We start from the raw sequence: 14,412 nt of genomic DNA, 5'->3' as shown, positions 1-14,412 counted from the left end.
ACCAAGCCTGAGCCACCTCACCAGAGAGCTAGACCCCAGATGCGAGGAAAGTCCAGAGTGGTATCCGAGAGACTGGGGTGGTTCTAATTGCTATAGACGCGAGGAGCAAAAACCACAAAGTGCCACTGAATTAAAGTTTGCCCATTGCTGCCGCCGACCTTCAAATTGTAGTGCAGGAGTCCCCAGACGTCCTCCCTCTTGTCCCCACCACTGAGGCCCAAGAACAACAGGATCTTCAGAGATACACAGGAACAGAAGCCAGCTGGAACTGTTTCTTCTAACCAAAGGTACTGCAGAGTTAAGAGGACTTGCCTCTTGTTGTCTAGCCTTACTTGTTCTCAGTTGAGACTTGTCTTGGTTGCCATTGCAGAATTGCTCGCAGCTTTGCACCTCATACGCCTCCCAGCTTGTGGCCCTTCAAGTGAATATTATTTCTACAAACATTTCTAAAAATATTGTGCAAGACTTTTACTTACCTGCAAGAAGATCTTTAGCTCCCCTAGACTTTGCTCAACTAACATTGGCTGTCGTGGCGCCCTGAGAGACTCTTCTTATCTCTGACTTTGTGCTTTTGCCTTTCCCCCCAAGGAAAGTGTTAATTTACTTTGCATTGGAGGCTTAAAAAAGTGCTCAACAGTTTATGAATTATTTGTTAACCTTTGTTTTATTCCCATAGCTAATCATTTCCACCAAACTCTGTATTGCTTTAAATATACCAGTGATAAATCAATGTCCACAGTGTCCTATCTATTTAAGTCACCTGAGGGTGTAGGAAGTGTCTGTGTGCCATCCCCAATGGGCATCATCTGATTTAGAGAAACAGTGTGTTTGAAGCATATTTTAAGTGTTACGTGTGTTGCTCCCTTCTGAAGAAGGCTTATATAATTGAATGTGAAATAGTGAAATAAATTAATAATTTATTATCAAGACACCTTGAGTCTAAGGGCCTGATTCAAAGAAGTGTTTTACAATGGCACAATCCCATATGAAAACTGTACTTTTCACAGATGGGAAATATCCATTTGCATATCAGTCTTTGTCCCGCCCACATGGGCAGTCCAGCACCGAAATGCTATGGCAATTCTCTTCTGAACAAGAGTACCAACAGCAACCCCATGCACGTCTTTCAGCCTTGTTGAAGGGAGTCCATGTCTGGGTTCCCCCACACTACCAACTTGTGTAGTACAGACTTATACCAAAGTTTGGATTCCCTATTGCCAGGAGGACAAGGCTGGTGCAGTCTCCCAAAGGGTACTGCATACAGTTTTGCCTAACAGTCCTAAATTGTAACGTTCTCCGGGACTTTACTGGGCCAATACAGTCCAGCCACCGGATGAAGGTTCTGAAGATCATTTGGATCCAGGTTTATTTAGTGGGGTAATCATTTTTTTTGCCTTGATGACAAGATACATAGGGAGGCATTAACAAATTGAGTCATAAAAGTACTGATCTCTAGGACAAAACTTTGAGCGGTGCAAGCTGGTAAATCAAATAATAAATCGTTAGTGGGTTTGGTTTAAAGTATTTTCATCAAATTTTTAATTACATCCTCTGAAACGTTTTAAAATCAAACTGCCCTTCCATAGGTTGATACATATTCCCTTTGATCTCGGGGTCACACTTCGATTCAAGTGCAAAGTTTCGATTCTGAGCTAATGGCATGTTTTGTGCAATTGTCTCCCAAATAGCTCTGATTTTATTTGAGGAGAGCTTGCTTAACTGAGGCAGGGTTCTGTGGCTGAAAAGGAGCTGCCATGTTGGGCAGAATTGCTGATAGAAAAATCTTCTACGGGGCTTGGCTGATCCAATTTTATTGTAGAGAAAGTTTGATTTGGTTTTAAAGATAGCCTCCTTATATTCTTTAAATTTATTTTTGTCATCAAGGCAGTCAGGAGATCAAGTTTTCTCCATTTCCTTTCTGGTGCCCTGTATTTTGCTCGTAGCAAAACAAGTTCCTGGGAGAACTATGGCTTATATTTTAATTTCATCAGCTGCTATACGTAGGAGCACATTTAGTACATATGGCCTTCATAGTAGACGCTCCATGTGCAAATAAATTGTTGCAATCTAAGGTTAATTCTATAGAATCCAAGGCCTCGCTCAAGGCAGGCCCGGGAAGAATAACCGTAATTGTCCCTGGCCTGTGACGCACAACCGTCCGGGATGAGATGGGGCTGCATCCCCTAACCATAGGATTGTCAACAGAGAAAAGCCTAATAAAGTGATCTGACCAATAAACAGGGAGAGTGTCGATCATAGTTATTCCTACATTGCGAACCAGGATAGGATCGAGGCAATGCCCCCGAGTAAGAGGCGGTCACTTCAAGTGGCTTCAGACTGTGGCTATTCAGGACGTCCCAGAATTCTCCAGAGTCTGGAGCATTCTGTTCATCAAGCCCTATGTTAAAATCACCAGTGCAGACCAACTCAAGATATTTAATATCCTTAGTGGAGAAGAATGTCTCCAGATTTTCCAGAGAAAGCTTCACTGTGCTAGGCGGTCTGTATCCCTATAATATTTTGTATTATAATGTGCAGAAGGATCTAAATACATGTTGCAGTGGTGAAAGTTGGAAATTGAAAAAGCAAATAGAAACACTGTCCAAGTTGTGCAATGCCTACTGTGTGAGGCAAACAGATCCTAGTGAACTTCTAGGAACACAGAGAAATAACACTATGCTGGTTATGGATTTGCCATTGATAAAAGCAGAGAAAACCCAGAGACCGGAGAAGTCTGCATGTTCCAATCCGTGATGCCATCAGGTTGCCCAGAAAAGGCAAACAAAATCTGGCAGAAATGGGAAGACTACCGCTAGCCCGTCCTGCACCTGCCCATCCAGCCTGTTGCGGTGGATACGCAATGACTGTGTGAAATAACACTGTAACAATGTACAATAATGTTGCCTATCTTTGTTATTGTGACCCCTTTGCGTTATGCATTTTATTCATTGTTTGGTGGATGTTAAAGGATGGGAGCAGAGACCCATCCAGGCAATCCCCCTAAGAAGTTGTATTGTCTATGTTTAAATGTGCAAAAACCAATACAAATATTTGATTAAAAAAATACAAAAAGGAGCTTTTAATGTCCCTTAACCAATGGGGAGACTGGTGTGTAATACTACATTTAAGGCAATTCAGCGTGTATTGTTTGCAATTGCTGCCTTACAGTATTTAGAGTGGTACAGAAGCCACTTTATATTCTCTGTTGAGAGTGGAGTTGGTACCCGGGGTGACGAATTTGAGGAGGTCATCCCTTCTTCTCTGGGGGAGACCTTTCCCATGGGGTCATGGTGGTGCGTCTACAGTAAAGTAGTCCCCCTGGGGGTGTGCACCAAGAGAGAATTACATGGGGAAGGAATCCCCCTATGGAATTGGGGACAATCATCACCCAGGAATGCAGTATTGTGCCACTTTACCTCATCCAACCCCTTTTCCAAGACTGGGTCCTCCTACACCCTCCATTGATACAGCCAATATATAATACAATCAAGTTAGCGAAACTAACCTGCATGACAATATTGAAGACTCAGGCAGAATAAAGCATTATGCACATATACAAACTGACATGCATAACACTGAAAAAACAGATTAAAGGAAATATTGTGCAGGTAGCTTGAAAGATGGTACTGTAACAAAGAAGATGGCCGGTAGTACAAAGATCACTCGCGAGCAACCAAATGAGTGGCCTAGTTTCCAAAGCCCAGCGATTGGCTCCAAGGAATACAGCAGTCGAACGTGGGAGAGTTCAGGCTCCGGCTGAAAAGAAAGCGTTGCCGAGGCGTGAGACGGAGAGCCGTCCCCCAAAGAGGCAGAGCAGGAGCCAGAACCGGACGGGAGACAACGCGTGGAAGGAACAGAACGCCTGACAGGAGAGAAGCCTTAGTCTGCAGGGACGCTGCAGACCCCGCTGGACACCAGAACACCGCCAGAGCCTCCTGCAAGGAGACTGCTGCCCGGGGACCGTGGAGACCACCAAGGAGGCGGCAATCAGGTACGCGGGTCATCCGGGAGCTGTAAGGGGTCCGGGGAAGCGTAGGGGTGAGCTAAGGCGCTGGAGAAAGAGGGTCTGGGACCCTACACCAAACAAGAGACAGTTGTATACTTTGCGGAAGAGTAAGCCAAGTGGATAAAACAGAACAGTGCAAGTCTGGGACACACACCCAAGAGAGAGCGAGTCGGGAACCCCACTAACGGAGAGGGCCTGGGACCCTGAAGTGAATAAAAGACAGTTGTATTTTTGGCAGGAGAGTGAACCAAACTAATACAACGCACCTGTGCTTGACCGGGACCCGCACCCAAAACCAACAGGGTCTGGAGGCCTGAAAGAAATGAGAGAGAGTTGCAAACTTGGCAGGAGCGTGAACCAAGTGGATGCCACACAATTTTGCGAGTCCGACACCCGCACCCAAGTGAAAGAGGGTTTGGGACACTGAAGTAAACAAGAAACAATTATATATTTGGAAGGGTCTGAAACCCTGAAGCCTGTGACAAAGAGTTACAGACTTGATAGGAAATGAACCAAGTAGAGACAATGCAACAAGTTATTGTCATCTCTCAGGGTAACAGACCTTCCTGGCATTAGAAACCCAAATCTAGGGCCAGGAGGGTCTGTTACCCTGAGAGATAACACAAGAGATTACCATATGTTTAAGAAGGAAACCAAACAGGTCACAAAGAATTGAGAGTCTGGGACGTTCGCCAACATGCAAGATTGAAAATAAGAAGATCAAGAAAGACAACAAAAAAAAAAAGGAATCCTAAGCCTGGTAGCAGAACATGCAAGCTGACCGGATACAGGAACTCTGCAGCTGAGAAACAGTTCCAGCCGACTTGTTTCATCAAATGACTAAGCTAGGAGAAAGGAGCACAGCCATAAGACTGAAACCTTGCATTTTGGAACATTATTTTTGAAGCAAAGTTTGCTACCAGCAAAACTGGCAACTTTTTCCTGTTTGAAAACACAAAGAACACTTTTTCCTCAGAGAAGAGATCAACCATGCGCACATATTAGATTGTTAGTGACAGAAGAACAAGTCACTGGTAACATTCTTTTGACTGGATTTTCCTCCCACATATTCCTCATCTTTGATATTCAATATCCAGCTTCAACTGCTTCGGAATTCTTTTTTTTTTTTTCGGCAAAGGGCTCTGTGCGTCATTGCAGTCGACTTGATGTCCCTCAAGGGCCTCTGTCTCTAGAATGATATCATCAAAGACATATATAACATGCGCAGCGCCAGTTGGCTTCAGTTCTGTTTTTCTTACAGTCGGGATACCTGCATAACCACGGGATTGACCGTATTCAACTTTGAAGAGGCAGAAGTGTAATAGCCTCTGTTGTCTATAGGAATGCAGTTAGGTATATTTCTAGTCCTCTGCTTGTACAGATTCTCGATCTATGCCTTATGCCTGCGTCATATGGCTCTCCTTGTAGAGTCAATGCCAGTATATATTTAGCCTTGTGCAAAACTGTTTATACCCTGCTTTGTGTAAAATTGTATAACATTGTAAGATTAGCGCTCAGTTGCCCCAGGGCTCCATTCGCTCTCCAAATAAATAAAATAAATAAATAAAATAAATAAATAGCATGGAAAATTCTACTGTGGGGTAGATTGGGATGGTGATGAGGAATACGTGAGAGGAACATCCAGTCGAAAGATCGTTACCAGGGGTAAGTAACTTGTTCTTCGAATGGATTGTGTCTTCCCACGTATTCCTCATCTTTGATAAGACACCTGAAGCAGTATTAGATTTGGTGGAGGGAGTAAAAATTTAGTTTTTAATAGTTTTCATAAACCGAATGCAGGACTGCTTTTCCAAAGCTCCCATCCTGACCAAGGGAAGACTCCAGGCAGTAATGCTTTGTGAACGTGTGAATAGAAAACTACACTGCTGCCTCACAAATACTTTTAATCACTACACCCCTTTGCTGCGCTGTAGAGGTAGCCATGCCCCTGGTGGATGGGCACTTAATCCTTCAGGAGGATCCTTCCTTGCCAGTCTGCAACATTCCAAAATTGCCAGAATTATCTACCTGGATAAGGTCTGTTTTGTAACAGCCTGACCCAGTTTGTGGCCTGTATAGCCAATGAAAAGCTGATCATCAATACAGAGTTTTGATAGCCTAGATAGGTAAAATCTCAGAGCTCTGCGAGGGTTCAACCTATCTAATCTCTCCTCTTCCTTGCCAGAATGAGGTGGGGGATAGAAAGACGGTAAAACAATGTTCTGCCCTATGTGGAAATCGGAAATCATTTTGGGTAATAATGAAGGCTTAACCCCCAGAACAACCCTATCCTTATGGAAGATGGTAAAAGGTGGCTTGGATGAAAGTACCTGCAATTCACTTACTCTACAGGCTGAAGTTACAGCTACAAAGAGAATGTTTTTTTTTTTTTTTAAAGTTAACAACCTTAACGGACATGAGTGTAAAGTTTCAAAGGGGTCAAATATTAGACATTTTAGCACTAGATTAAGGTCCCAAACTGGAACCCGGAAGGGAGATTGGGGGGGGTGTGGGGGTGAGGGTGACACATTGGTGAGCCCCTTTAGAAGTTGTGTCATCAGTGTAATCTTGAAATATGAACATTCTTCTGACGAGCGCTTAAAGATGCATAGCGCCGCTAAATAACCCTTAACAGTTCCAACCTGGAGCCCCAGATTGGCTAAGGATAGTAGAAAGGAGAACACCTCCAGTGTTTTGCACAGAAAGGGGTCTACATTCTTGTCTCTGCAGAATTTGTTCCAACGGCAACAGTACAAGGACTTTGTTGCTGGCCTTCTAGCCGAAAGCAAAATCTCCATTACGTCATCCGGGAGGTCCCAATCCTTACCATGCGTGAAGGCTGTGTGTTTTCACCTCTGGATGGAAAACCCAACCCCCCTCTCGCGACAGAAGGTCCTCTCTTTGTGGAAGACGGGCCGATGGACATGTCCAGAAGGTCCGGGTACCACGTCCTCCTGGCCCAATCCAGGACAATGAGTATCATGTGTTGCACGAATGTTCTCAACCTCCTGATCACGTGAGGACTGGAGGAAACGCGTACAGGAGTGGAAACTCCCAGTCCACTATGAACGCATCTCCTCAAGCTCCTGTTGACACTGGTTGCAAACAGATCCACTTGAAGGGTTCCCCAAGGGTGAAGATCTCTTGAAGGACTTCCCGAGCTATTTCCCACTTGTGGGACACTGTGCACTGCCTGCTCAGAGGGTACGCCTTTGTGTTCTCTTCTCCGGCTAGATGAACTGCTGATAGAGAGATTCCTTCTTGAATTGGCCAGTACCAGAGCTGCATTGCCTATCTGAACAGTGGTAGTGACCCTACACCTCCTCTCCTGTTAAGGTAGTACATGGCCACTGTGTTGTTCGTTATTATCAGGACATTCTTTCCCCGCACAGAGGGCAGCAAGGCCTTCAGAGCTAGTCTGATTTCCCTCCGCTCCAAACGATTGATATGTAGTTTGGACTCTGGCGGAGACCAAAGACCGCTGACTGTCAGATCATTGTGGTGGGCTCCCCATCCCTGGAGTGAAGCATCCGTCACTACAGTTATCTCTGCCGATGATTGCCAAAGGGATTCTCCCTTCAGAATGTTGTCTTTGCAGGCTCACTACAGAAGATCCTGTGCGAACCTGCTTGGAACCTGAAGTAGGTCAAACACATTTCCTGATAACTGGGACCATTGTGTTCCGAGGGCCCATTGAAGGGATCTCATTCTCAGGCAGGCCGCCATGAGCAACCTCAAATAAATCGAAGGCTGGAAGATACTGAGCATTCTGAAGCTTTTTGACCATCTGCAGAATGTCTAGAGCCCTCACCTCGGGTGGCGAGCTCTTTCCCAATGAAGTATCCAGTACAGCCCGGACGAACTGGAGCTTTTGAGAAGGTGTCGTATAAAACTTCTTGTAATTGAGGGAGAAGCCCAGTCTGCGACGAGAGTTGTAGGTCACGCCGAGATGATGCAGGACTTGTTTGGGAGAATGCGCCCTGATCAGACAATTGTCCAGGTAGGGGTAGACGTGAATCCCCCCCTCTCCTACCACCACCACCATCAGTTTGGTGAAAACCCTTGGGGCGGAGGTCAGTCCGAATGGCAGAACTTGAAATTGATAATGAGAACCACCAACTGCGAACCTCAGGTATTTTCTGTGCTTGAGATGGATTGGCACATGAAAATAACCATCCTGAAGGTCCAATGACACCATCCAATCCTGTAGTTGGAGGGCCTGAAGTATCTGAGAAAGTGTAACCAGCTTGAACTTGTCCTTCCTGAGGAACTAGTTCAAGTATCTCAAGTCCAAGATTGGTCTCAGCTCTCAGTCCTTCTTGGGTATTAGGAAATAAGGAAAATACCATCCCTTGTTCCTCTCCACTACAGGCACCGGTTCTAAAGCACCTCTCTAGCAGGGTTAAAATTTCCTGCAAAAGGCATTGGCAACCATAGACCTCAGAGGTTTTGAGGCGGCTGAAAACAGTGGCTTATGGTAAAGACGCCGCAGCTTGAGCGGACTATGCAACTCTCTTGTCCACCACGAGGGAAACTTCATCGGCCTCTTTGACCAGCAATTCCTCTCACTCTTCCAACTGAAGAGTAGAAGCGAAAAGATCTACCCCTCCAAGGTTGTCCACTGGGACGAAAGGGCTGAGGTTGCCCAATAATGGCCCCTAAAGATATAGTTGCCACCTTTGAGATCTGCAACTTCTCAAGGCTCTCATCAGCCTTGTTGCCAAAAAGGTGAGACCCGTCAAAGGGCATGTTGAGTCTGGATTGCACATCCGGCGCAAAACTCTACTTCCTCAACCATGCAAATCTGTGTATAACGGTGCTAGTAGCCATGGCTCTGCTGAAGCGGTCAGCAGAATCCAGACCCTACTGAAGAGACTCACACATGGATTATTTGCCGTCTCTAACAATAGCCAAGAATCAGTTTCCTTCTTCCCCCTCGGTAATGTGCTCTGCCGCCATGGAAATGCAGTCACATAGATTGAATGAACATTTTGCAAGAGCACATGTGAAGTTGGCTGATTTGAGCGCCATACTCCAAGCAACAATAAAAACACTTTCCTTGCCCATCCATCTACTCTTTTGTCATCCTTATCTGGAGGGATAGTAGGATAAGCTGCCTGCTTGGAAGTTGCAGTAGCTGCCTGTACCACCAGACTCTAGAGTGGGGTATTTAGACAGATAGTCGGGGTCACTACTGAAAGGGCAGTATTTTTTAATCAGACTTTTCTTCACTGCCGGATTAGTTTTTGGTGTCTCCTAATTTGTCGCAACCCTTTTTTGGAGAGCAATATGGAAAGGCAATATAGGATCCATCTGTGGACCATTATCAAGGATTTTCGTCAAATCATCTTGCTCAAATGGTAAAGGAGGCCTACTCCACCCCATTTAGTCTACCAAATTGGACATTAGCTGCCTCTATGAAGCATCAGCGTACTCCCCAGCCTCTGGTCTTCCTAAATCTAACTCAGGTGAGGTGTCTACCCCACTGGCCGTCTGTAGATTATCATAAAGGGCTTTCAACATTGATTCTTCAGAAATAAAACTTTCAGGCACATTGGTGAACCAAATTGGAGACCAAAGGGTGCCTCATTGTCAGAAGGGAGTAGTTTCTTACCTGTAACTCCATTTCTCCAGCGTTGGTATCTTTCATGGATTCACATGCTGTGAATATTCCCCGTCGTCAGGCTGGGAATATTCGCAGCATGTGAATCTATGAAAGATCCAATGCTGGAGAAGGTTCATTTTCCTCATATATTGCGGAGAGAGACTTAAAATATTCTTTCCTTGGTAAAGGAACGCAAGTCTTTTCAGGTATAGGCACCAAGGGTTTGATAAATGGTGTGTTTGACGCTCGAGGAGTCGTCAGAACCTTTTTTTACTTTGTTTTGCGCCATAGGTTTAGATGGGACGCTCCGCATGGATGGTACAGCTGGAGTCGAGGGCACAGACAACGTTGGTGGTCCAGCTGGTGTCGATGGCACAGCTGACGTCGAAGGTGATGTCGAGGGCTTGTATAGCGTGTAGGGCACAGCAGGTATTGATTACATCGATGTTGTCGATGACCTCGACTTGTGTTTATGTTTTTAGCTCGAAGATCCTTTGATGACTTGTCATCGCGTCGAGGCCTCAACGGATCTCGATGAGGATCAGGCCTCGTCCTGGGCTCGAGGGTCCGCGGGATTTGGCTCGAGCCCTTTCCTTACCGGCTTCTTTGGAAGGCACGGTAGGAGCATGGCTTGCCGTGGGTTTTTGTTGCTGAAAAACGTTCAGCATTTCTGCTCCAATGCTTCCTATTCAGCGTGTGTGGAGTTTTTTGTGGGCCAAGATACCCTCTCAGGGTAGGTGTCTGAAGAGTCAAAGAAGGCGACCTATGGTGCCTCTTTTTTGACTTGGGAGCCACTCCTCGACCTCTATCTTTAACTTTAACTTTCTTCCTCTGTCGGTCAAAGGTTTTTTTGGTCAGGGTAGATGGAGATTATTTGGGGTTTCTACCTATCGCCAATTCCCCCTTTCGCTCCTTCAGGGCCTTCCGGTCATCGACTGGCACTTGGAGCAGGCCGAGGTCATATGATCCACCCCGAGATACCAAAGACATATATACGGTGTGGGTTGGTCAATGACATTCTTGAGTCACAATCAGAACACTTCTTGAACCCGGTCTTCAGGGTAGCCTGTGTCGAACAAGAAGACATACTTGCATAGTAACAAATGTAGCGTGCTGTATTTCTCAGAGCGATAGCATTCGCAGAAAAACAGAACTAAAGCCAACGGGCATGTTATATACGCCTTTGATGACATCATCCTCGAGATGAAGGCCCTCGAAGGGCCATCGAGTCGACTGCATCGACGCATAGCACTCTCTGCCGAAAAAGAAATTCAGAAGCAGCTGAAGCTGGATATCGAATATCAAAGTTGAGGAATATGTGGGAGAACACAATCCATTCGAATTAGGTTTTTGGGACATGACAGTGAGACTATTTCGTTTCAGAATTCCTGACAATCTCAGTTTCCTTTGAGGTAGAGAAACCCCTCTTAATTTAAGAGATTAGAGAGGCATTTTAAACCCACTTATTATTCATAAAAGTCTATATCCAAAATTCTCCAAGCATTGCGTCTGAGCCTTACTTCTGCACCCTTACACCGGTTATTGATCCCCTTTTCCAAGAGACTCCAACTGGACATTACTGAAGCCAAAACACCTCTGGGGGTGCTCAGTGTCGCATGCAGGCAAGGGGCCCCTAGCATTTTGAGAACAACAGCTCTGCTTGGGATGGTTAACACAATTATCTTAAAATTGTACCATTGTGTAATGCTACAGACATGTTTAGGAATGTTTGTCCACACATTTGCATTTATCTCCCCATTCTCTAGTATACTCACCAACATTTCATATTAGAGTGGTGTCACAGGTTGTTGCATTTGCTATGCCAGTGAAACAAACACTTACCTCATCAGGATATGCTACTTCCATGCTTTGACGTTTTTCCGCAATGTCCGAAGATTGACTTTTTCTTCGCTTAAATAGCTTTGGTAGCTCCGGCTCTCCTGCTTCTTTGCTCTGAAGACAAAATAAAAAACAATACCTGTTGGGGATGGTGAAGCTAGTATCAGAACTTTACCAAAGCCCCCCAAGATCCTATCCGAGAAATAAAAACAAAATCAGGGGTTGTGAAATTCTTTTGAAACTGTTACAGGACTCTTATATACAATGATTAATCTTATATTATTTAATAGAATTTATATTAGCATCACTGATATTCGCAGATACTGTGGTCTTTTGAACAAAGCACAACAAAATGTTACTGAAAGTATGGCATCAAGGCCGCCTAACAGCAGGAGCATTTGGCTCGTTAAAAAATATATATAATTATCTCTCCAATCTGAAATTTAAAATCGATTTCTCTGTACCTTAAAGGAAGAGTTCATGTGCAACTAAATTCAAGGAAGAAATGTCAATTTCAGTGTATTTGTAACTATAGGATATTAAACCTTTACATAAAATAAACACCAATATATGCACGTTTAGTAATTCCTCTGCCAAAAAGCCATGCAAATAGTTCTTGGGGAAAGTGCCCTTGGATTAAGTACAGCTTCTGCTCCATGGCCAGAGCAACCAGGAAGATGTTAGTGGGTTAGGATTAGAAAAGCTGGATCTTGCAAATTCTGAATGAAGCCATGCTTGGCAGCACAATAGAATCAAGAAGAATGAGAGACAAACCCTCACCGTAGCGGCCCGAGTGAAAAGCAAAGCCTTGGCTCTATAGTGCCAGAAATGAATGGCCGCTAGCAGGGAGCTGGCAAAATCCGCTACCTGGTCATCTCCCATCAGAACTTCCTCCTCCTCCTCCTCCTCCTCCTCCTCCTCCTCCTCCTCCTCCTCCTCCTCCTCCTCGGAAGCAGTGAGTTCTGCCCCCATGTCCTTTTCACGGTTGTCACTCATGTTTAAGTGCTCAGGGCAGTGTTTCTTGGGGGATGTTTCCTCCACCACATCCTCCTGAGGAGCCTCAGGCTGCCCATAGCTGCGTGCCAGGGGACTGAATCTAAGCTGCGTGGGGTCTCCGATGTCCGTGAGGGTACCATCACTGTCTGCGTGCTGTGCAAAATTACAAACAAGGACTTCCATTTAGACAGATTTGTTAACTTAATTTCATGATTCTGCCATTAATCTCATCACTTTGCCAGCCTGGAGGCACACAACGGAAAGATGTATTGCTAGACGCCTTGGTCCTCTCATAGTAACATAATGGAATACAATGAGTAACATGTCACTTGTCAAGTGTCGACGATTTTAGTCACTGCCAGCCAGGCCATTCACATCAACATTCCCAGACAAAAGCCAGGAGTAACCCCGATTTTCTTTTTCCATCATCAGTGTCATGACTAACTCAAATCACTAAGACCCTTTCTTTCAAGTTCTCTGTTTTTTTCATAATTCTTCAGGCCTCCTCAATTACTGTGTCCTACTGGTTACCTCTTTTGAGGTAACCTGGCATGGTAATTGAGAAATACCTTCCAATTGGTGGCATTCAAAAACCTTCTCATTTGTTGTCCTTCATGCATGACTGACTGTTTAATAGGTACTGTGTCACTTAACCAACACATCTTTCATTAGCACCCCAGGACAAGAAGCCAACCAATCAGGATGTCATGAACGCAGGATGACTAACAATAGCCTGCGTTCCATCATGAGGCTGGCAGCTCCACCCCTCAGACCAAGTCTGCCACGTTCCACTACCTCCACAGACTTTCCCCAACACCTTCACCCAACCTGTTCCATCCCTCGGCTTCCTTGTATGACCCCCACTCTCCCTCCCTTAATCCTCACTCAATAGCTTCTCTGTATTCCGCTCCTGATTCTTTACTGATGCCGCCACCAAGGTCATACAATTGGGAAACAGGATCCACCTTGAGGCAGGTATATTTTATTTTTCCCAAAATGTATTAGCACCCAGGAGCAAGAATTACTTGCGCTGGTGAGCACCATCAGCTGGTAATGGCACCTTCTATCTGTGGTGCAGGCAGGTCAATTGGATATGATATGATAGGTTATTCATAATGCACTTCATACCCAGAGGTTTCTAAGCGCTGACGTTTTGTCCATGGCACAATTATTTGAGGCCGAATTGACCGTGGTCAATTCACCCACAAAGCCAATTTTGCAGGGGCCAAAACTGCCCTAATTAAAAGCCCCCACCCACCCCCACAGACCCCCACTCCCTACTTACCTTTTTGCCATCTGTGCATGTTCTGACCATGCGGCGCTGGATCAGTCCTTCCTATGCGGGTCGGATCTGACACAGCAGGGTCCGCACTTCCTTTTTTTGGTTCCTCACCTCCAGACCTCACCCCCGCTCCCCAGGTTTGAAAGTGATTACCCAAATTGGTTGTTTCCAAACGACCCATACGGTCAATTAGAAATGACCAATTTGGGTAATACAGATGTATCAAGGTTCACTGATGGGACACTAGGTTGATGTCTGAGTGGCATTGTAGCATAGTGAGATTAAAGGTATGCGTTAAAGCAGGTGACACCAAGACATTTAGTGCATTTTCTTAGATGTACTCAATAACAAGGAACGATTTATTTAGAGACGCTTTGGCCCGCATCTGTCAGGAGCAGCCAGGGAAGTTATGAGCAGTAGCAGGGCAGTGACAAAGTCCCAGGTGGCCCTGGTGAAAAGGGGGACCCTGCTGGCGCTCTTGCAATGACAGCGAATGCCATGCTGATTGACTGGTATTTCCCAAATTGGTCGTTTCTTATTGACCGTATGGTACAACTGGCCAAAATCGGCCAGTACCATTTGGTAGTTTGGAAACAACCAATTTGGGTGATCACTACCAAACATGGGGACCGGGGGTTGCAGGGGTGTCCCCCGCTCCCTGTGTTTGGTAGGGATTGCCTTTGG

The 14,412-nt window shown here is 45.3% G+C and overlaps 1 protein-coding gene across 1 annotated transcript in view; it reads right to left on the bottom strand.

Annotated features, from left to right (window-relative positions):
* The window catches only part of PLEKHG3 (pleckstrin homology and RhoGEF domain containing G3), a 352,319-nt gene that overhangs the window by 85,465 nt on the left and 252,442 nt on the right, over positions 1-14,412 (bottom strand). Inside the window, exons 15-16 of the mRNA XM_069638314.1 lie at positions 12,318-12,631; positions 11,454-11,564 (exon numbers count right to left, since the gene is read on the bottom strand). Of these exons, the coding sequence (XP_069494415.1) occupies positions 11,454-11,564; positions 12,318-12,631 (425 nt within the window). The remainder of the gene's footprint in view (positions 1-11,453; positions 11,565-12,317; positions 12,632-14,412) is intronic.

Source organism: Ambystoma mexicanum, chromosome 14, assembly GCF_040938575.1.
Source record: "Ambystoma mexicanum isolate Mex_15411 chromosome 14, UKY_AmexF1_1, whole genome shotgun sequence".
Lineage (NCBI taxonomy): Eukaryota > Metazoa > Chordata > Amphibia > Caudata > Ambystomatidae > Ambystoma > Ambystoma mexicanum.
The sequence above is the reverse complement of the archived record's forward strand: the minus strand, read 5'-3'. Positions and strand labels throughout refer to the sequence as shown.